Raw genomic sequence first — 24,332 nt, forward strand, 5'->3', positions numbered from 1 at the left:
TAAGAGATATACATAGAAAACTGCGATCAACAACTTCAAAATATAATTTTTCTTTTCCCCTAGTGCACACTGTGTGGAAATCTTTAGGAAAAGACAATGGCAGTACGAGTCCAAGATCTGGCCTCTGTAATAGAATAAATAACAGATATAATCATGTCTGTCCTTCCCTCTTGTGTTCCAATTCCACTCGCTTATTAAGCGCTGGGGGAAAGGGGCTGTTTAGCTAGAGCATGAAAGTTACCTTTAATTTTGGGTATTATGAGCAAAATGTAAGAGTAGAGACCAGGAGCCATATTTTGGAGGAGACTCAAAGGTCTGGTTTGTTATACTCGATTCCAAAATAGATTATACGTTCCTAGAGGTGAGATGGCTCTAGATGAGGCAGGATTTGGGGGGGGGGGCGTGCAATTAGAAAGGGGAAAGATGAGGAAAAGCCTACCAGGCAAAAGTTCAATACACAGAATTGACACCAAGAAATTCCTGAGACAGAATGTTTTTAGCTTGTCCCCAGAACTTATATGACATTCTAGGCTATGTTCCTCTGCTTTCTTAAGCTATTTCATTGATAGTAGTAACTTCCTTTTTATCTTATTTTTGCACAAGGCATATCCGCTTCAAAAGTATATATAACATACAGAAAAACTCTGGAAAGTTAAACTCCAATGTTAATGGCAGTTATCTAGAAGAATGGGATTTGTGATTTTTTTTCTTTTTGCTTATTTGTATACACTGACTTTCCTAAAGTATGCAAATAAGTATGGATTATATTTGTAATTCCTTTGTTTCTGCACTACATCACAGTACAAACCTTATTATTATTATTATTTTTTTAATGGAAACCAACTTCAAAAGCCCTCAGACCTTAGCTTGATTTTGAATCCAAAAAACTGAAACCCCAATCACGCACAAGTCCCGGAACACCATCTTTTGATGGAATTGTGATCATAGCAACCAAATTTTCTCTGTTAGTTGGCATCTGAGAACATGTAAGGCTTGAAACCATGGTATGACTATAAAGCAATCCTGAGTTTTCATTGTACTAACACCCAAAACTTATGCATTCAGGAAGTTTTGTCTTTCAAAGAAGCCGCTCTGCTCATATCAGTTTTGGAGTTTCTCTGACAAAATAGTCTTCAGAGCTGGTTGAGTAATGCCAAAAGAAAATCAATTTCATTATAATTCATAAAAACTCCTACTTAGTCCACAGTCTTACTCTTCTTTTTGCTCCTTGTCACACTTCCTTCTTTAGCTAAGTTTTATCCCTCCCTTCTTTGTACTCTTTATTTTTACTGCTACTGTGTTTGACTAAGACTTCAAGGACCTATTGTTGAAAACCTGGGGAAAAGAGTGTGGGAAAGGGGTCTGAGGCTTAATAAAGACTGGGACTTGGGGAGGAGGCTGAACAGTTTGATTGTAAGGCCCAAAGGTAAGGTGACATTATAATTTATCACCCCATTCTGGAATACTTTTGAGAATGAAAGGGGACGTGATTAACAATTATGCCAGGTCAACCAAGATATGCAGTTGCCCTGTGGATTTAGAGAGCAAGTCAGGGAAGGCATCTGACTAATATCTGTCCACTTGGGCCGTTTTAGGGCAGAAATGGGTGTAACTGGCCTGGGGCCATAAATGTTAATTGCCGGATATAGAGGATGACTCCTATTTGAGGATAGAGCTGTCATTACATTTGATCATTGATTCATGTTTAATTTGAGGAATCCTCATTCGGTAAGAAACAGTTACCTTGAATTTCTTGGAATTACTTCTTGTAGGTTATTAAGATTTTATGACCACTTACACACTTATGGATACTCCTTGGAAATCAAAATAGTTTCTAGGTATTGTAACAGTCCCACCCACCTGCCTATTTTCTGTCACCATCTAGGACTCCATTATAACCCTGGGATTTTCACATCTCCTCTCCTCAAAAGATGAATGAAAGATTAAACAACCAACAAAATCCCTCTAATTATGTGATCATTCAGTCTAAGTTGTTCCTTCAGTCACTGCCCTAGAGTCTGTTCCTTTGTCTTGTGTTTCCCAACTTTGGAAAAGCTACAAATTCATTGAGTTTGTTGGCTTTCCCACTACAGTTGTTTATTGTGCCAAATCTCCCTCATCCCCATGGGAATTGGCCTATAACAGAAGTGCCCACACCATATGTGTTAAGTATTGCTTTGTTCTTTAAGCTGCTGTTCATCATAACACACATTTTACCCAACTCAAGAAGAAATCTGTAAAGTCCTTCTTTTAATAGTTTCCAAGCTAACTCTCCTATCTATGGTACATACTAAAAGAATGTGAGTACAGCAGAATTCATTCCACAAAAATTTACTGAGCTTCTCTTACTAGCAGGGGCACTAGTGAAATACAGGCACAATCACACATTTCCTGACCTCAAGGCTCCCACCTTCTTGTAGTGGGTGTCAACAAACAGTCACAGTAGATTGTGCTAAATGCTGGAGCAGAGGAACATATGCACAGTGCTGGAACAATGATGAAACAGAGAGACCTAAGAGATCAAAAATTTTGGTTGCCAGGGAGTTAGGAAAGGCCTCCTTTAGGGAATGCTTGTGTTGAGTCTGGAAGATTGAATAAGAATTTTCCAGGGGGAAAGAAAGAAAAATAAAAAATTTTGAGCCCTTTCTATGGTTCAGATATATAGATTATTTAATATTCTCCACACATAAAGCTTATCAGATGGTTTTTTTATTATTCCAGTTTTTACAGAGTCAAAAAAAAAAAAAAAGACGAAGCCACATGTTCAAGGTTACATAGTGAGTGAGCTATGGAGCCTGAAGATTCAAACTCTGTACATCTGATTCCAAGATGGCCTGTGTTCTTTCCATGGCACCATACTGCTTTCCAGCAGGGCAGAAGGGCATATGATTAGTAATTTTCAGTGTTGTCTGATGCCATCTATAGAAAGTTCAAGGACAAGCAAAACTTACCTAGGAGGAGAAAGGTCAGAATACTGACTATGTGTGGCGGAGATGTGGCGGAGAGCAGGAGGGGGATTTGGGGGGTGTTGGGCAGGTTTCACAGGTGTATCTAAAAATTCATTAAGCTGGGGCGCCCGGGTGGCTCAGTTGGTTAAGCGGCTGCCTTCGGCTCGGGTCATGATTTCAGGGTCTTGGGATCGAGCCCCGCATCAGGCTCTCAGCAGAGAGCCTGCTTCTCTCTCTCCCCATCTCCCTGCCACTCTGCTTACTTGTGCTCTCTCTCTAGCTGTCAAATAAACAAATAAAATATTTTTCAAAAATTCATTAAGCTGTACACATAAGATTTGTGCACTTCGTTGTCTATTAATTATATCTCAAAATGTAAGTAATAACAAATTTGTTCTGTGCTTTTATAGGGCAAGAAAGCTGATCTCTGCATTCTCACAATGCCTTTTTTTTTTTTTTTATTAATAGTCTGCTTATTTTAGATACTTATTTTTCCCCTGAGTAAAATGGATTAATTACAGGTAATGACAGACAGGGCATTAGTCTTGCCTCTCTTGAGCATGGGTCTTTATTATAATCAGCTTCCTAACAATCCTGACTGTCAAGATCATAAAGCTGTGGATTTTAAGAGATGAAGAGTTGCTTGGTGCCTGGGTGGCTCAGTTGGTTAAGCAACTGCCTTCAGCTCAAGTCATGAGGCCAGGGTCCTGGGATTGAGCCCTGCATCGGGCTCCGTGCTCAATGGGGAGTCTGCTTCTCTCTGTCCCGCTCCCCTCGATTATGTGCTCTCTCTCTGTTTCTGTTAGGTAAACGAGTAAAATCTTTTTTAAAAAAGATAGAGAGAGATGAAGAATTGCTTAGAGGCTTCTATGGGGGCTGCCACAATGGATCTTTTTGAGACTCTGATGAAAGCAAACTATAGACCTCCTGTCCGGAAATGTACACATGTACAACATTTTGCATGAGATTCAGAGATTATCACACCATTTAGGACCCACTTAGCAGTCCAAGGATCTCAAATTCAGACCTTCTGAGCTAACTCAATTTTTTTCTTATGGAGTAACAAAATAGGCCCAAGGAAGGAAAGCAGCCTTTATAGGGACTGAGGGAAGACAGAACCCATGGCTTCTGGTGCTCAGATATTTATGCTGTTCACCTCACTGCTTCTTCAGATATCATTAGAGTTCCTTTGCCTCCAGGGCACCTGGGTGGCTCAGTGGGTTAAGCCTCTGCCTTCCTTCAGGTCATGATCTCAGGGTCCTGGGATTGAGCCCTGCATCAGGCTCTCTGCTCAGCGGGGAGCCTGCATGCTCCCCTTTCTCTTTGCCTGCCTCCCTGCCTACTTGTGATCCCTGTCAAATAAATAAATAAAATCTTTTTAAAAAATAAATAAATAAAATCTTTAAAAAAAAAAAAAAGATTTCCTTTGCCCCTAATCTTCCATGGGAAGATGGGAAGAACTTTGAGATGGGAAGAACTTCCATAATACCTGGTATCCTACCCTTACCCTTTGAACTGGAATCACATCAGAAGTTAGTCAAGGTTTACCTTGTACTTACTGGAGAACAGTAGGTACAGAGCTGAGTTGGGGACATTTATCTCTTTTTTCACAGACTGCCTTAAAACTGGAACTGAAGTTAAAATGGCCCGGTGATAAAAGTTTTTTCCTTTCTTTTCTTTTTTTGTTTTAAAGAAATCAACTCTAAGGCATAGTCTATATTTAGACTCTGAAACTTAAGACTTTATTCTTCATTGCTCTTTATAACAGTTAAAAGATCCCATTTGAAATTACTCTGCTCTGTAAATCTTTCAATGGTCTCTGCCCAAAAACAATAAATTTCCACCCTGACCCAGGAAATTTGTCTGATCTGTGCCCACTCAGTTTTTCAGTTTGGAACAGGATTCTTACTCCCAATCCAAATAGAAACTGTGAGAAGAGAAAAAAGACCGAGAAAGCCTTTTCTTCTGTGTGAAAGGCTTGATCCTAAGTGGAGCAATCAATGAAAGAAAAGGGCTCAAGCTGCAGCCTACAAATTTCTTCGGGTTTAGTGTGCTCAGTATGAGGTACAGAAATGACATAGACCCGCAGATAAAACATGGCATAGAGCCCACCAGTATACAGTTTCTACCCATAAAGGTTTTCCTAGGTACTTGGTAAGCCATTCCTTCTGTACAATCGTCTGCTTTTCTACCTGCATGGACGGACGCTCACATTTATTGAACACTTAATCATATGTCCTAGCTACTGTTCTGAAAGCATATTATTTAATGTAATCTTTACAACTCTTTAAGCTCATCTTATTACTATGCCCATTTTATAAATAAGCAAGCAGGTTTTTCAAGGGCCAAGTAACTTGATCAAGGTCAATGAACTTGTAAGTCACGATATTGAGCATCAGATAAAAATACCTGGCTTCAGTAGCTGGGTTTGTTCATTCTGCTCTGGTGAAATAAATAAGTAGGCATACACTGAAGACTGGGGAATTCATACTGTAGGTTGGTTCCTCAAGGCAAACATTTTTCTGGGTACCGTATTTTTTGTCCACTCAAATCGGCAGCCTTTCTCACTGATGGAAGCCGGATGGACACATGGATCGGACAGGGTCAGTAACAAGGCTGACTGGAAGAGACAGGGCGGGAATAAGGTGGGGGAGTGTTTTCTCTGGGGCCGAGGTAGGCGCCCGCGGGGGTCTCCCCTCCCGGCAGCCACCGCTGGCGCCGCGAAGCTGCTGTGCCCGCTGCAGACCGCCACATCGGCGCGGCCCGCCCCCAGCGCGGTGAGGCCCAATCAGTGGCGCGGCCTGGCGCCCCGCCCCCTCCGCCCGGGCCATATAGGCCTCGGCCTCGCCAGCCCCTGCCCCGCAGTTGTCGCTCGGGCTTCAAGAGGCGAGACGGTGAGGAACGACGGCCACCGCCCCCTGCGCGTCGCGTTCTCTCCTCCCCACGTACGCCGCGCCGCCCGTCCGCAGCCGCCCGCGGAGCGCAGCCGCGGGCCTGAGCCCCCGCCGGTCTCCTTCCTCGCCTCTCTGTGTCCGCGGCGGGCCGGAGCGATGCGGCTGGGCCCGAGGCCCGCGGCGCTGGGGCTGCTGCTGCTGTGCGCCGCGGCAGCCAGCGCCGGGGACGCCGAGGAGCTGCACTACCCGCAGGGCGAGCACCGCAGCGACTACGACCGTGAGGCGCTGCTGGGCGGCCAGGTAAGGTGGCCAGGCCGGGGGCTGGGAGGGCCGGGCCTCGAACCGCGGCTGCCGCGGGCTTTGTCCCGGGACAAAGAGGGGCGGCCAGGCCAGGCCTGGCCCGGGCGGCCTGACAATGGGGTCCGGGCGGGGCGTCGCTCACTGTCTGGGGGACCCCGAGGCCTCTACCTCTGAGGAAATAGCGCGGCCCGGGAGCCGGATCTCTTCCACCCTCCGTACACGGGCTTGATCGCTGAGGGTGTGTAGGAGGCGGGGGCCTTGGAGAGCAGGTGTGGGTCACCCCCAAATCCCTGGACAGAGAAGGCTTCTGGTAGCCTTTTTTTTTTTTTTTCGCCACCATCTTGCCCCAGTGATAGTAATGCTTTACTCCTCTGTGTATCGCTTACCCCCCAAAGGAAGAAGTCGATGAATATGTTAAACTCTCCCCCGAAGAGCAACACAAAAGACTGAAGTCAATCATAAAGAAAATTGACTTGGACTCAGATGGCTTTCTCACGGAAAGTAAGGACGTCCTACACAGTTAACAATGGAGAAGACCCTTTGTAGGAGATAAAAGCACAAACATTTAAGCAGGGCTGTTTGTTTCGTGTAGATTGCTCCTGTTGCAACAAATGTGAGGTGTACGGTGAGAAGGGGAAAGAAGGACATGTTGAGTAGGTTTTATATCTGGAAATCTTCCGATATAGGTCCCAAGTATAAATCAGGACTTTCTCCAGTAATACATAAACATCGTTGACTTAATCGATATGTGCAAGTCGTACGCTGACCAAACACCGTATTCCTTATAGGACTTTTATCAATGTCAAGAATATGCCAGAAACCGTCTTATGGCATTTTTTACATGATTTATTGCTGTTTTGATATATGTTTCATTAGGAGTTTAAGAATTTCCATCTTTTTTATAAGTAGAAAAAGACCTGTTGCATATGAATTTATGATAATCACAAATTATTACAGCTGGCAGGGGTCTTAGAATTATCTTATCCACCTCTCTTTGTAGAGCTGAAGATACTGAAGCCCAGAGGGGTAAGTGCCTTTCTAAAATGAGTGGCAAAGCCAGGACTAGAATCCAGATTTCTTGCTCTTAATTCAGTTTTTAATATCCTTCACTTAAAAAAAAAAAAAATCTGAGGGGCACCTGGCTGGCTCAGTTGGTGGAGCATGCAATTCTTGATCTCTGGGTCATGAGTACAAGCCCCAGGTTGGGTGTAGAGCTTACTTTAAAAAAAGAAAAAAATCTGAGTGCTCTTAGGTTCTCCAGTCAGAAATGAAATGCACAGAATATTAAAAGAATATTCAATTGCTTTGCAACTGTCTTTCCTCATTGCTTAATTCAAGTGGTGAACTCTATCAACTTTCCAAGTTGATTTTCCAAAAAAATTCAGGAGATATTTTGCTATAACTCTTATTTAAATGTTGCTCACCATCCAAGAATTGAAGTTGCTGAAGAGAGACTTGCCAACTAATTGGTAAATTTAAGATGTGTTGTCAGTAAATTTGGTGCCCTTGGGAATATTAAGGTTTTGATTTCTCTAAATAAAAACAAGAGCTTTAGACTCTAGTTGTCCACTAAGAATAGGTCTATCTTTGGTTACACTAGCAAGCACACAGAAAAAATTGATTTGGAAGACTGTGGTTCCGTTCTGTAAAGGCCTGTATATATTCAAATATTTAATAGTAAACTTTAAAAAATTTTAAAGTTAAATTTTAAAAGTTAAAAAATTTTAAAGTTAGGGCACCTGGGTGGCTCAGTGGGTTGGGCCGCTGCCTTCGGCTCGGGTCGTGGTTTTGGGGTCCTGGGATCGAGTCCTGTGTCGGGCTCTCTGCTCAGCAGGGAGCCTGCTTCCTCCTCTCTCTCTCTGCCTGCCTCTCTGCCTGCTTGTGATCTCTCTCTGTCAAATAAATAAATGAAATCTTTAAAAAAAAAAATTTTTTTTTTGAAGTTAAAAATTTTTTTAACTTTAGTTTAGAGTTAAACTCTAAACTTTAAAAATTTAAAGTTAAATTTTTAAAGTTAAAAATTTTTAAAGTTAAAAGTTCACATCTTCATTTTACATATAAGGAAACAAAAACTTGAGAGGACTAACTTGCCCCTTATAACAGAGCTGAAGAATGAACCCATGTTTCTGGCCCCTTTTGCGTTCGGTATTCTATTATGTGATGATGATCTCTTTAAAAAAAAAACAGAAGAAACCCTCATTGTACTTGAAGGACCCTTCAGAGAAGTTTGCTAATTTGTATTTTAAAGTCCAGCATAGTACTTGGTTGCTATAGTAATTATAATTCTGCCTTAATTTAGAGTTTCCAGAGAGACAATGTCTTTACTTTTCTATTCACCTGACCTCCCCTAGACCAATAAAGGGGTAGCACTCTTTAAACCAAATGGTGTATTACCTTTAAATCAAATGCTATACTCTTGCCATCCTTGCAAATATTCACCTTCTCCCTACCACCTTTTTTCTATAATACAGTGTAGTAAATATCTCTGAATAGATTTTTTTTTAAGTTGACCTGAATGCAGACATTAGAGGTTTAGAAACTTTCCCCCATGTCTTCAGGTACCAAGACAGAGAGCCAATTGCAAGATTGGCTCATAATTGCTACCCATAACTTTTGTTAAAATTTCCTCCAGAAGTTTTAAGATGGTCGAAGGACATATACTGTAACAATGTTTCTCAAACTTCAGTCACTTGAATACATTTTCACAATTTAGGCCCTAGCTATTTACCATCTATTATTTCCTTAATATGGTTTTGATTCAACTCAACATAAAATTTATTTTAAAGAGAAACTTTATATTACTTTCATAAGTGGAAAACACTTTTTTCTATTACATATTAGAATAAATAGGCCATTATTAACATATTTGTACTTCCTGAGAGATCTGTGATAGCTAGCAAACATTATCTGCAATTTTGTGGATGATAACTTTTAAAAGTCAAGTACTGTTTTGGCCAGTTGGCAATTCATTTAGCAAATAAGTGACGGAGCCAGATACTTTTTAGGTCTTTAGAGTACCTCAATGAACAAAACCTACCTGAACTCTGTATTCAAGGAGCTTGCATTCTATTTGGATCATATATTGTTATATTCTTGGGCTCCAAACCACTCTCACGCCTTCTATTCCTATTTCTATGGATACAACTCTCAGTATTTGAAAACACTCAAGGTTGTTTTTTTTTCCTTTTAGAGAAAGTTTAGAAACCTTTGCTTCTGTAAATATCAAAATTACTTGTCAACATTCATTTGTGTCTGGGAAATTCTCACAGGCGAACTCAGTTCGTGGATTCAGATGTCTTTTAAACATTATGCTATGCAAGAAGCAAAACAACAGTTTGTTGAATATGACAAAAACAGTGATAATAGTGTGTCGTGGGATGAATACAACATTCAGATGTATGACCGTGTGATCGACTTTGATGAGAATGCTGCTTTGGATGATGCCGAAGAGGAGTCTTTTAGGCAGGTGAGTAGCTGTGCAAAAGCTGTTCCTTTTGATCATATCAGTTCACTTTTCCTTCCTGCATGAATGAGCACAAGACGGTCTGAGGTCATAGACTGGGATTGCCTTGCTCTCTGGGCAATCACTTGTTCCACTTCAGTGGTCGTTTTGATGATTTCCTTTCTAGCCGGATTTTGGCCTCTTATTCTGCACTACCTAAATTATCCTTGCATCTGTTTTTCTCAGTGGCGTCATTTGTCCTCATTTCGAGTTGCTTTTTGGTGTATTTTGAATATGTATCTTGCTATTTTAATTTTTGTTATTATTGAATAGTTTTATATCATAGTTACGAAGACTGTAGAGATCCATTTGCATCTTTGAAACAGATAGTTTTATATAAAATAATGATTACAAATTTTTAATTTTAATAAAATGCACATAAAATTTAACCATTTTTAAGTGTGCTGTTCAGTAGTGTTAAGTACATTCACATTGTTATACAACCAATCTCCAGAACTCTTTTCACCTTGCAAAACTGAAATTCTAAACCCTTTAAGCAACAATTTCCCATTCCTTCTCCCCTAGGCCTCTCTGGCAACCACCATTCTACTTTCTATCTCTGAATTTGACTTCTTGGTACCTCGTATAAGTGGAATCTTACATTTTTTGTCTTTTTGTGAGTAGCTTACTTAAGATACTGTTCTCATAATGTTGTAGTGTGTGTGAGAATTTCCTTTTTAAGATTGAGTAATATTCTATTGTGCATATATACCACATTTTGTTTATCCACCTATTGATGGATACTTGGGTTGCTTCAACTTTTTGGCTATTACGAATAATGCTGCTATGAACATGGGTGTACAAATACCTCTTTGAGACCTTGCTTTTAATAATTTTGGGTATACATCCCAAAATGGAACATCTGGATCATATAGTAATTCTATCTTTAATTCTTTAAGGAACTGTCATATGGTCTTCCACAGAAGCTGCACTATTTAATAATAACTCATTTTTGAAGATATAGTATCACTATAGGTTTTGTTGATTCTCCTGGTTTAATTTGCCAAAATTAAAAGATGTCTTGTTCTAATGCTTCTTAAACAGAGGTGAGGAAGCCCATTTTTATTTAGGAATTAATAAGAACTTTTAGTGATACGTAGGAACTTTTCAAGACAAAGGACTATAAGCTAAAGAAATTGCTATTTCCATACTTCTATATTTCAAGGATAATTATAAAGACTTTCTAAATTTAAATTCAGATTTTATTTTATTAGAGCATGAGAGAGCATGCGGGGACAGGGACAAGCAGACTCCCCCCTGAGAGCAGAGCCTGACTCAGGGCTCGACTCCAGGACCCTGAGATCATGACCTGAGCTGAAATCAAGATTAGATGCTTAACTGACTGAGCTACCCAGGCACCCCATTATAATAAGGACTTTCTGAAAAGATACATTTTTATATGTGGAAAAAAACAAAACCAAACACCTTGTTGCAAACTGTTATTCCCCAAATATTAGTCAAGCTTGGAAAACATTGAGCTTCTTCCATTCCTTAACTTACCCATTGTAGTACCTACCCTTTAGTTTTTGTTGTGGCCATATTTATCATTATACAGGCTGTTTATTTTAGAATCATGTTGGCCACTTGAACTCTATAGCCATCACTAACACAAAGCGTATTGCTTTTTCTGCTAATGATCATTCATCTGCCACCATTGTAGAGCTTAAGGGCTTCAGCCTTGGAGCCAGTCTGCACAGCTTCACATCTAGCTGTATAACTTAAGAGTTGTGTAGCTGTGGGTAAGTTATTAAACTTCCTTATCTCTCAGTTTCCTCATATCAAAAAATGAGGATAACAATAGTATAGAGGAATAGTAATATATTTATTATATTATACTATGAAATATCCTGTTCTAGCAGTTGGGCTGGTAAACAGGTGTGTGTTGATTGAAGAGCATATTGTTGAAGAAAGCATGTGCGATCCACCTAAGTTTACATTTAATATTTAATATATGATTAGCTTTTTAAAATTTTTGTAGCAGGGGGCGCCTGGGTGGCTCATTGGGTTAAGCTGCTGCCTTCGGTTCAGGTCATGATCTCAGGGTCCTGGGATGGAGCCCCGCGTCAGGCTTTCTGCTCAGCAGGGAGCCTGCTTCCCTCTCTCTTTCTCTCTCTCTCTCTGCCTGCCTCTCCATCTACTTGTGATCCTCTCTGTCAAATAAATAAATAAAATCATTAAATAAATAAATAAATAAATTTTTTGTGGCATTTGTTAACTGTATCAGCTTTAGGTTAGTTAAGATTCCTTTTCACGGGGCGCCTGGGTGGCTCAGTGGGTTAAGCCGCTGCCTTCGGCTCAGGTCATGATCTCAGGGTCCTGGGATCGAGTCCCACATCGGGCTCTCTGCTCAGCAGGGAGCCTGCTTCCCTTCCTCTCTCTCTGCCTGCCTCTCTGCCTACTTGTGATCTCTCTCTCTCTCTCTCTCTCTCTATCAAATAAATAAATAAATAAATAGATCTTTTTAAAAAACAAAAGATTCCTTTTCACTTTCTTTCCTCCTTATTTGGGTTTTCATCTTACAGCAGACTGAAGAGAGTAGAAATCAGTCTTTGTACTACTTGTTGCTTAAAAAAGAAACAAATGATAATGAGATTTGGAATTTGTCTGTCTAGAGATATCCTGTAGGAATTAATCTTAAAAGCACTATTCAAGTTCTGAGACTTTTCTAAAACCAAACCATGGTATGGTATTATAACTTCCCTGCTAGGTAACAAGAGAGACATTAAATATAGTATTTTAAAATCTTTCTAGAATCAGATTATAATTGTGTCCTTTTTTTCTTTTGGCACTCCAAAAATTTAATGACTATCCCATCAAAACATGAGAAATGTGTGTGTGGTTTCTTGAGTTTCCTTATTCTTGGGAGGTTGTGATTAGTAACAGATGGTGGTGTTGAGAAGAAAATCTTCACTTTGAAGAGATATAGGACTCATTAATATAAACGACTTATGAACAGTTTTTGTTTTTAAAAAAAAAAAAAGTCTGGTTCTAATACTGTGTTCACCACCCAGGTACTCAGTACATGTTGATTATAAGACTGTACGTTTTAAGAATGAATTAGTTAGATCTTAATAGTGCTAGGGAATTGATGGATCCCTAAAATGAACACTTCTCCATGGTAGTCCTATTGGTAATTCTCTGACAACCCATCTCTACATGCTTAAGATTCTCTCTCTCCCTCTCCTTCTGCTCCCCCCTTCTCATACTCTCAAATAAATAAATAAAATAATAAATATTAAAACAAACAGCAATTTGATGCTTGAATTTTCTTATTTTTAAGCTTCCATGTAGAGAGTAGAGATCCTCTTGTGCAATGAAGTTCCTGAAAAAGCATTTCTTTATGTAATGATGAACAATTATAGTCAGCACTTTTAAGCAAGATAATTAAAGTTTGGGGACCTACCTGGCAAAAGTTCAGTTGTTCTAACTCCCAAAGCCAGATGCTGAATGTGCATGTACAAGCAATATTTATTTATGTAAGGTACAACCTAGCATGTGACTAATCAGAATTTTTAAGACCTATACTTTGTTGTGGCATCATCTGTTTCCTCATGTAAAACCATTAGTCTACCAAAAGATGGCAGTTTTGTGCTTCTCAAGTTTCTATTGATATATAAAAATAAATGATTTTTGTCCTTTCCTCCTTTTTACTACTGTATGTAGCACTTTCTACTCTCCACTAGAACACAGAATTTTTACACAGAAGGAAAAAAAGTGTGCTGAGGTTTTGTGGAACTGACAGCCTTTTTTGTTGTTATCTTTGCCATTTTGGAAAAACAGTCTTTCTGTGTATTGGCTTCTTTAATTTGAATTGCTCTTTAATTGTTTTCTTTAAATGACCACGACTAAAACTGCTTCTTAAAATCTCATTATTTAATTTTATTTTAAAAATTTGAGAAATGTGAACCAGAAAACTACTTTCCTTAATTTTTTTAAACAACAATCTGGGCTTGCTGAAAGAGATCCTTTCTTTCCATAGGCAAATTTGGCCAAATTCAGCTCCTGCTGCTGAAACATGGACCTTTTTGCTCCAAACTGAAGGGTTCTTTCATAAGGAAATCTAAGCACTTAGTATTTTGAATAGTGGTTTATTCAAAAAGAATTTGATTGACTCAACAAAGTATCTCGGATTCTTGTTTGTATGCTTCTCCCCTTGTTAAACCCCTGGACTTCAAGTATAAATTATTTGGTCTAGTTATTTGAAATTAAGAAATGTTAAGTTAAAAGCAGCTATTTGGAAACAAGTTTGTTGTTTTTCTGTCATGATTTGGTAAGTATAACTGGCTAATGGAAACTAGATGGTCTAAAAGATGAATTCTTTGGGGGAAGACGTGAGCCTCTCCGCCGTAAATCGGTCATTGTAAAAGTAGTGTTCAGTAAATGACCGCCACCCAACCTCTATTCTAGAAAACTGAAAAGAGTATTTCTTTTCAACAGTAAGACACATAAATTAAAAGCTCCTAAAATATTTGAAACTGTGTGGTTTTTTAAATGTGCTAGTTAGTACATACAGTTTATAGAAAGGAGAGTTGTTTTTTTTTTTTCCCAGAAATGCTCAAAATGGAATTTATTCAGGATTAGCAATATAGCACTATTGGCTTCCAAGGCTCTTGATTACAGAATTACCTTTGAGAAATGCATTAAAAGCAGCCTTGTCCCTAATAGCTGCTACTTGATTTACTACTTAAGCATACTTTACAAAAAGAGAAAAAGGAAGATGGGTGTGAGAAAATAGAAGTGTGTTTACTTAATCTCAAAATAGGTCTTCAGTTTTGGATGTTTATGCCTGAACATACATAATTATTAGCACTATAAAGTGACTACCAAGAATAGACTTCCAAATATAACATACATATATCAAAAGTATTCTCATAGAAGGACTGTTTTTCTGAAACCTACTAACATTTTTGCAAAGTCATTACAAGGACCAGAAACAATTTGAAAATGGCATATCAAGAATTAACACATAGTCTGAATTTATTGTTTTTTGGGCATTCAAAGCAGCTGAGATTGTTAAAGAAGAGAGTGTACAATACTGTAGAAGAACAGGGAGAATCATAGTCCAACTTATTTTGCTGTATTTCTGACATACCTCTCAATAAATCATTTAATTTCCATTTTCTATCATGTAATATGTGACATATTATATTTTTTAAATGATCAGGTTTACTAATTTGATAAGAGCCCTCATCCCAGTTGCTTTATAGAGATTTTTACCCTGATTTTATAGTTGAGGAAACCAGAGAGGTTAAGCATTTTGCCCTAAGTTAGGCAAAATGCTCTTACCACAGCTGATAAGTGGCATTGCTGGAATTCAGATCTGTGTCTCTGACTCTGCAGTCTATGTATATTGCTTCTCATAAATATGTGTGATTTTTCTAATGTACCTTCAAGGGGATAATGTGAATATAAGATAATGTATGAGAATGTACTTTAGATTTCACATAGTATGTAATTTTCAAAGTATGTATAATGATGTTTCCAGGTGGATGAGACCTTAATCATGTTCCATATTTAATTTTCAAAGCTTCATTTAAAGGACAAGAAGCGATTTGAGAAAGCGAACCAAGATTCAAGCCCTGGTTTGAATCTTGAAGAATTTATTGCTTTTGAGCATCCTGAAGAAGTTGATTATATGACGGTAAGGAAGAAACATTTTGAGAGAATTTGTGGGGTGCCTGGGTGGCTCAGTGGGTTAAAGCCTCTGCCTTCAGCTCAGGTCATGATCTTGGGGTCCTGGGATGGAGCCCCGCATCGGGCTCTCTGCTCAGTGGGGAGACTGCTTCCCCCCGCACCCGTCTTTCTGACTATTTGTGATCTGTCTGTCAAATAAATAAATAAATAATTTTTTTAAAAAAGAGAGAGAATTCTTGGGTGACCAAAACTTTAAAACCTGTTTTTTTTCTAAGTCATTAATATGAATTATATGGGGCAACCAGAATTTTAAGAGACAGCAAGATCCAAAGTTCTCCTCACTTCAGATAGGGGTGGGAGAGGGTTACTGGTGGTGGGAAGAGGAGTGCTGATGAGGAGGGAAGGTAAGTCTTCCTGGCTATTTCCTCCCACACAGCCACATTACCTTTATTGCCTGCCTTTTTGTAGCTTTTAGAATTTTCTTTGTTTTCCAATATCAGTAACATCAGTACTTCCTATTTAGTTTATATCACCTCCAAAAACTTTGGTTCTGGGAAGGCTTATCACCTTTGGATCCTCTTTCATGGGGTTTTGGGAGGGGGGGTAGCTCCTACTGACTAATATGTTTACAGCAAGAGGCCTAGCGAGTCCTCTCATCCCTTCAATACTTGAAAGAAGTACCAGTTCTTCAGAATTTTTGTTGAACTCTAGTTTTAACTCCAGTTAAAACTCTAGTTTTAACAAACATTGATTGAGTCCCTACTATAACTTGGCAAGCTTCTTGAGAGGAGAAACTGTCATGTTGGAGAGTAAAGACTAGTATAACAAATAGCTTTGTAGGAAATAGACTAAACATTTATATTAAGGCTTATTGTCTAGCCTCAGCTTCTAGCTGTGTGGCTTGGTTCTTTGGATATTTCAGGGAGGGAAGATGTAGCTTTATGTTAAATGGGTCATGGTTAGAAGCTGCCACTTTGAATAACAAGGCTGTAGAGAACATTTTTCTCCATACTTGAGTGGCAAGACAAGACTATTGCCACTACTTGTGCCATTGAGGCTTCTGATTTCTCCCTTGGAACAAAACATACAACTTAAATTTAGAACAATGCTGGGCACAATTTGTTTAACTGCCAAAGTTAAGTTGAGACAAGCTAATTGAACTCTACCTAGCATGGCAGGCAGAGCATGCTGGATATTGATTCTCAGGGGAATTAAGGAATGATTGAAGACTGGAGAGGGGAATGACCAGTGAAAGCATTGAAATAATTTGGGCATGATATGCTGTGACCCCAGAGTTCGATGTGGCAATGGAATGAAATGGACATGAACAACCTTTTGAAGAAAGCGCAAGCAGGAATGTTGACTGATTAAGTATGAAAAGAGAAAGGAAGAGTCAGAGATGACTCTAAGGTTTTGAGATTGTGTAAAGTGATGAAAATGGTAGTACCTTTGACAGAATGGGGTGTGTCAGCACAACTTGCTTGTGCTGAGTTGGAGTTGATTGCAGTACATAAGAGGTGTGACCATGAAGTGTCTAGTTCAGAGCACCTTCATTAATTCTTATTTACCTTTAATTTGTTCTGCTGTATCACTTTTTCCATTTAAGGATATATTTGATGAAGGGAAAGGCAGGGTGCAAGATCAATGAGGTGATTTTGATTTGGATTAAAAGTTAGAATTTAGAGATAACTTCATTCATGTAGTTTATTTTAATTTATGTAATTTATTTTATGTTATAAATTACATATAAATATAAGTATATACAAATATAATACATTTATTTAATTTATGTAATTATGTCATATAATTTATTTTAACCATGGCAACATTATTGAAATAAGTCTGTTGTTTCCCAAGAGGATTACTTGAATGGAGGAATAGTCATTGTAGTCAGTGATTCTTAACTTATCTTGGATCACAGACTCCTTTAAAAATATGGAGCAATCGGGGTGCCTGAGTAGCTCAGTAGGTTAAGCATCTGACTTCTGATTTCGGCTCAGGTCATTATCTTAGGGTTGTGAGATAGAGGACAGCACCCAGCCTGCTTAAGATTCTCCCTCTCTACCTCCCCCCACACCCCTCCCTCCTCGAAGTTCGTTCCGTTCACATGTGTATGCGCACACTCGTTCTCTCTCTCTCTCACACAAAAATAATAAACAAAAATAAGCAATCTATGGACTCTTTCCCAGAAAAATCACATATGCTCATATACACAAAATATGGGATTATAATTTCAGAAGAGTCTCAGATTCTCTAAAAGTAATCTTTGGATCTCTGGTTAAGATTCCCTGATTTCTATATATAAAATCTGTAACATTTGATTTCTTAAAAACTAACAATTTGTATTTAAGTGTTATTTCATACAGATAAAAAGGAAGCCCTTGGGTTTGGCTAGAATTGGAGACTTTTGAGAGTGTATTTTCATTACAGTTGTGATGCAAGAATCCAGGTTTGAAAGGTATTTGGGTGACAACAGGTAGTGAGGAAATGAGAATAGTAAGCGTAACCTGTAAGAGACCTGGCATGGAAGAAAAGAAACCAGGATGGTAATTAAAGAGTGCAGGGGACTTGAATGTGTTTAAAAGCATAGAAGAAGGAGCTAACAGAAGAGAGTAGAGCCTTAGGAGAGGCCACAGTTAGGAGTGAAAGAAAGCACTCAAGAAGTAAGAAAGGGTGGGAAATCAAGTAAGACCCTTGAGGGCTTCACCCTAGAGAAGGGGGAAAGATAACTTTAACTCCTGAGGTTGAAGAGAAGGATGAGAGGAATAGGCATAAAAATAGAGGTAATTCAAGGGGAGAATGCAATGCTGGTAAACAGGCATTTCAGAAGCCTTATACCTTGTTTGGAAAAATGGGTACATCTTTGCCGAGAGAGCTATTTGGAGAGTGTTTTGATAAGACTCAAAGTGGAGTTTCCAAAAAACAGCTTTAGAGTATGTGTTAGGGAAACTGAGGCAGAGACAGACTTCCAAACTGTAGTGAGAGCCCACTGAAGTGGGAAAAAATTAATTTTAAGGGTTAGGTGTGTATTTCTCTTTCCCTTTCTTTTAGACTTTATGATTCTGGAATAAAGGAGAACATGATATGGGTCTGCTGTGCAGGGTGGAGACTGGCAAAGTAAGAAAAGGTAGAAGATATAGGAAGGTAATACAGAAAGAACTGAAACAGCTGGCCATTAAACAGGTCATCTTGGGTCCAGTGTAACTAGAAATCGTAAATCTTTGGGTTAGAGAGGATTGGTTGATAAGCCATGATAGAATGAGGAACAGATTTGGGGCAGTTTGGGGTGGATGGGATAGATTTGGTTGAAGAGGAAGCAAGGAGGTATAGTATAGGTTTATAGGGGACTGACACCTTTGATTTAGATCTGGAGGCAGAACAATAGTTCTGTGCAGAGGGATCTGAGATAAGGGTTCTTTTAGGGATGTTAATGGAGTGGAGGAAAAGTGAAGTTAAGGAAGACCAGGGTAGTAAGAGGTGTCCTTCTGCAGAAGGGAGGGGAACATACAGAAATTTAAGAGTTTGAGATTAGTGCCCAGGTTGTTTAGGAGGGCACAGTGGAGTTCGTGATAGCAGAAGCTTCAAGATGTTGAATTCAAAGCTACTCAGTACTTCCAGTTTTTGTTTGTTTGTTTGTTTTTTAAGATTTTATTTATTTATTTGACAGACAGAGATCACAAGTAGGCAGAGAGAGAAGAAGCAGGCTTCCCGCTGAGCAGAGAGCCCGATACTGGGCTCAATCCCAGGACCCTGGGATCATGACCTGAGCTGAAGGCAGAGGCTTTAACCCACTGAGCCACCCAGGCGCCCCAGTACTTCCAGTTTTATTCCTGCCTCTAAATTCCACTGTTCAGAAAGATTGCCTTGCAAGAATGGACAACAAAAATGAGTATTGCTAAGGAAGTTCCATAATGGAATAGATGGTGGTGGGAAAATTTTGTGACTTAATTGTTTTATTTTGGTTTTTTATGAACATGCAATAGGAATTTGTCATTCAAGAGGCTTTGGAAGAACATGACAAAAATGGTGATGGGTTTGTTAGTTTGGAAGAATTTCTTGGTGACTACAGGCGGGATCCAAGTAAGTACCCTGGGTGTGTGGAAGGAGGGGGGAAACGCCTGGAATTAAAGAAGAAATGATTTGAGAGACAGTGTTGCTCACTGAGAGCTGTATTTGACAGGAAAATGGAACAAGAAGGGGTATGCATGATTTCTGCTTGTTCTGCCAAGTTAAATGTAATACAAGCAAAACAGCAGGACTCCCAGCTTATGTGAGAATGCTGTCTCACTCACTCTTAGTTCCATGTCAGGATTCAAAGATTTTTCTTCCTTTTCGAACAAGTATAATGTAATTCTCAATTCAAATGGGTGAGGAAGTAAAGGTTGATATTTTTAAACAAAATCCTGTACCTTTTCATGTAGATCTTAAAAGAAACAAAATACTACAAGTACTGGTATAGAAGGTGTCTCACTGAGTGTTTAAAATTTGAGGATTTTGCATATGCAGCTTTTTCTGTTCACAGATGTCTTTTCAGAATTGTTGCTTAAAAGCATCACTTACTGTGATTTTCACTTTAAAATTAAACATGGTATTACGTTATAAGCACACGTAGGAAACTTTATATAGTCACACGATGTACATAAAAACATTACCCAGCTCAACTGTGGGGAAAAAATCTAGATACCAGAACAAGTAGCAGCAGTTAACAGACTTACTGGTTTGTGATAATACATATCGATTAAGAAACTCTGAGCTGTTTAGACTTAAGTGTCACTTTTGAAAATTCTGTAGTGTGTACCTATGTCAGGACTTTTTAGATAAGTAGATCTATTTTGTCAGGCTTCCTTTATAGTGAGGTTTAAGTTCATTTCCTTTATTCTAGGAATGTACTTCTCATTGGCTACATGTTACATTCTTGTGTATGTATAGTATGTTTTATTTTTGCTATTAAGCAGCAAATGAAGATCCAGAGTGGATACTGGTTGAGAAAGATAGATTCCTGAATGATTATGACAAAGATACTGACGGCAGGCTTGATCCCCAAGAGCTGTTGTCTTGGGTAGTACCCAATAACCAGGGCATTGCTCAAGAGGAGGTGAGTGTTACAAAAGGACTGTATATCCCCTTTCTCCCCCAAGTTAGGTGCAGCTGGTAGGAAAGAAAGTGCAAAGACTGAGGCCAAAGAAAGAAGGAACAGAGTTGTTTATTTGTTAATTTGGCTTAACCTTGAGATATCCTAAATAGGATTTGAGTGGGGAGGAGGCAGAGCCTAGCAGAAATTAAGAAAGAGGATAATGAGAAAAGCTATAGATAGCCCTGGTTATAAAATGTAGCATTTTGATATACGCAGACAGTAATGAGTACTTGGCATACCTGAATGACTGTTGACAAATCAGATCACATTGAAACGTGAACATCTTGCTGAAAATACTTATTGTACTTGATTTGTTTTGTTTTAAAGGCTCTTCACCTAATTGATGAAATGGATTTGAATAGTGACAGAAAGCTCTCGGAAGCAGAGATTCTGGAGAACCAGGACTTGTTTCTTACCAGTGAAGCTACAGATTATGGCAGACAGCTTCATGATGAATATTTCTATCATGATGAGCTTTAATCCCTGGGTAGACCAGAATAGAATACTGTCTTCTTTTATAATTTGTTACCAGCTTTACTTTTGTGATAAAATATTGATATTATATTTTACACTCAAGTCTTACCACAGTCAAAATTATCTTAAATGTAGATTGTAATTTTGGCTTTTTAGAAGAAAAATGAAACAAAACCTGGTATTTATTTCAAAATGTATTGAAGAAATAAAACAATATTGTGCCATATGACAACAAAGTCTTTCCTAAATATTCCATCTGTTTAGTACTGTATTGTGGGATATTTGAGTTCTATATCCATACTTGAAAAAATGGAGGATTTTAGAGATGCCTGAACAATATTATTTAAATAGTATGTGACTGAGCTATCAGTTTTTCTTTTAAGTAGATTTAACTTGGGAACTGACAAAAAGGACATTGTTTTTAGATTTAGCATTTTGTTTTAAAACCTTTAAAGGAACCTTTAGAAGGACTTATACCTCACATTTTAATGTTGAGAAGTTCTGCTTACTTTTAAAATGGTTTCTATAAAGGGTTTTATTGTATGAAATAGAACTTTATATTTTTGCATATGTATAGATAGTAATTATATTTAATGTGTAACAATAGCATTATGGTGTGTGGAATTTGACATTGTCCAGAACTCTTCATTTTTGACTGATTAAAAATGAAATGTCCTATCTTTCTATATGTTTTGTTTGTTTTTCTTTCATCTCCCAGATAAACCTAGAATTTAGGTTTTGTTGAATTATACATTATCTTACCTTATCCGTTCCTATATTTGTGTAGTGACTGCTGTCCAACCTTGAATTATTCTTGATGCATATTGTTATTTTGTTTTTTTTTCCTTTTTGATAAGAGAATCATGTTACAATTGCATGTATACCTGACATATTTCAGTAGCTGTGTAACAGATGTGGTCTTGCTGTTTGATGCTAGAAATAATCATAAGAATTACACAGGTCAGCACACCTGGGTGGCTTAGTCAGTTGAGCATCTGCCTTTGGCTCAGGTCATGATCGCAGGGTCCTGGGTTCAAGCCCCAGGTCAGGCTCACCATTCCAGCCCCAGGAGTCTGCTTCTCCATCTCTTCTCTCCCTCCCCACCCCTGCTCATCCTCTATCTTCTCTCTCAAATAAATAAATAAAATAAAATAAAAAAAGAATTACACAGGTTGAAATCAGTAGAGCTGGTTAGTTATCACCAGTAGAGCTCAGTATCCATTATACTAAAAGTAAAATCATACTTGGTAAGTTTGTCTATACCTAAATGGTCAATTTTAACCTTATTGTGGAGATCAATTTATTTACCTTTGCAAGGAATAAGAAAAGTGAGAAGGTGAGGAATTTGTGTTTTCTAGCCCTTACCCACAGATAGTTTTTCTTTCTTTCTTTTTTTTTTTTTTAATTTTTAAAATATTTTAAAGATACTTTATTATTTGACAGAGAGAGGGAGAGAGAGGGAATACAAGCAGGGGGAGTGGGAGAGGGAGAAACAGGTTTCCTGCTGATTAGGGAGCCTGAAGTGGGGCTTGATCCCAGGACCCTGTGATCATGACCTGAGCTGGAGGCAGACGCTTAACGACCGAATCACCCAGATGCCCCGGGTTTTCTTTTTCTTTTTTTTTTTTTTAATTACTTTTATTTGTGGGGGGAAGATGTCAGTTATGTATTCTGTTAATCTTTCCCCAGGCTTAAGTTGTAACCTCTATGGCACACATAGCATTCTGGAGGCTTAATGAGCCCTTAATGAATATTTGGGAAAACAAGAAGCTCTTTTCTGATAGAACTGACAGCATCTGCCTACCTCTCTCCCATCCCCATCTTTGCTGATGTGAAGTATGAATGCAAGTTGTAAACTTTCATACCATACTGATAGCTCTCTCCCCTTGGTATCTAAAGTACAAGGTTTTCATTTTAACCTACAACACCTATCTGGTCACAACAGTTTAAAAATTAAGCGTAGACCGGGGCGCCTGGGTGGCTCAGTGGGTTAAGCCGCTGCCTTCGGCTCAGGTCATGATCTCAGGGTCCTGGGATCGAGTCCCGCATCGGGCTCTCTGCTCAGCAGGGAGCCTGCTTCCCTCTCTCTCTCTCTCTCTCGCTGCCTGCCTCTCCATCTACTTGTGATTTCTCTCTGTCAAATAAATAAATAAATAAATCTTTAAAAAAAAAAAATTAAGCGTAGACCATTATCACTCACTTGTTACTTGTCAGCCTTTCTGAAATTGGGTTATTTGCAATAAATAATTTGATTAGCATCATAATTTGTTTTTATTACTAGATTCTTCAAAATCTATACCAGAATTGTTAATAGATCGTTAGATACAGATTTTAATTTCATCTTAATGAGTTAAGAATTAGCATTCTATATTCAGCTTTGATATTACCAGATAAAAGAATTTTGGTGACATTGTTAGTGTTCACTAATATCTGTTCTTTCATTCCCGTCAAGAGAAAATTATACTTCCTAGCCCCCTTACAGGTAGACAGTAGCTACTTCTGGTCAGTTAAAGTGAGTGACAGTAGTATGTGTCACTCCAAGACTGGGCCAGGGACAAACCCACTTCCTTTACATGGCATTGTAGAGAAGGCCTCAGTTGACATGGGTCCACAAGATCCAAGAGGCCTTGATTTCTGAGTGACCACATGGAGACCAGCTGGACTCTGAGTAGACTTCACATGATCAGGAAATAAACTTTAACTATGTTAAGCCACTGAGATTTTGTGTATGTGTTAAGCCTCTGAGATTTGGGGGAAGGGAGGGTGTATATGTTTAGCCACAGCGGAGTCTAGCTTATCCTGAGTGAAGATTTAGTATTAAACAATTGGCTTTTATAAGCATACAGAAAAAGAGAATTGCTTAAAAAGAGTTTCTGTATCTTCTGCTAAGTCAAACTAGAAAAATTTATTTTTAAGGGTATTTTTGGATTTTAATAAACTCTAAAAAATAAAGCTTTTTATTTTGATAGAATTAGGAGAATTTGAATTTATCCTTACAGCATAAGAGTAAGAAGAGAATGTGGCTTTCTGAATTGTTGGCTGATCCTGGCTAAAGGGTGTAATCACTTCCACTGTTTGGCTGCAGGTACTACTTCACAATGGAAAAGTGGAGAGGATTTGTACAAATCAATACATAGGTGGTTCTGATTGGACAAATTTGCAGGATAGAAAATGAGTGTCTAGTTTGTGACACAAATTTAAAGGAAACCTGGACACTCAGGGCAAAAGCCATGATGCCATATTTGCCTTACTTCTTTCCATTGCAGGTTTTTTTGTTTTTGTTTTTGTTTTTTTAGATAGGCTTTATTTTTTAGGTCCATAGCAAAATTGAGCAAAAGGTATAGTGAATTTCCATATACTTTCTGCTCCCCACATTTGCAGCCTTCCCATTTCCCAGAATCCTGCACCAGAGGTGGTATTTGTTACAATCAATGAACATACATTGA

At 38.6% G+C, this 24,332-nt stretch overlaps 1 protein-coding gene across 2 annotated transcripts; it reads left to right on the plus strand.

Moving 5' to 3' along the window:
- Window positions 1-5,787: 5,787 nt before the first annotated feature.
- Window positions 5,788-21,572, plus strand: RCN2 (reticulocalbin 2). 2 transcript variants are annotated; one of them, XM_013059412.2, is made up of 7 exons: window positions 5,788-6,142; window positions 6,538-6,643; window positions 9,412-9,608; window positions 15,172-15,285; window positions 19,262-19,358; window positions 20,231-20,373; window positions 20,740-21,572. In XM_013059412.2, exons 1-7 carry the CDS (start codon window positions 5,999-6,001, stop codon window positions 20,890-20,892), a joined length of 954 nt encoding a protein of 317 aa, XP_012914866.2. In that variant the 5' UTR covers window positions 5,788-5,998; the 3' UTR covers window positions 20,893-21,572. The 2 variants fall into 2 exon arrangements, with proteins under 2 accessions (XP_012914866.2, XP_044926512.1); XM_045070577.1 differs by having other exon boundaries at window positions 20,234-20,373.
- Window positions 21,573-24,332: the final 2,760 nt, after the last annotated feature.

This window comes from Mustela putorius, unplaced genomic scaffold (assembly GCF_011764305.1).
Source record: "Mustela putorius furo isolate JIRA1106 unplaced genomic scaffold, ASM1176430v1.1 tig00003972_pilon_pilon_pilon, whole genome shotgun sequence".
Taxonomy (NCBI): domain Eukaryota; kingdom Metazoa; phylum Chordata; class Mammalia; order Carnivora; family Mustelidae; genus Mustela; species Mustela putorius.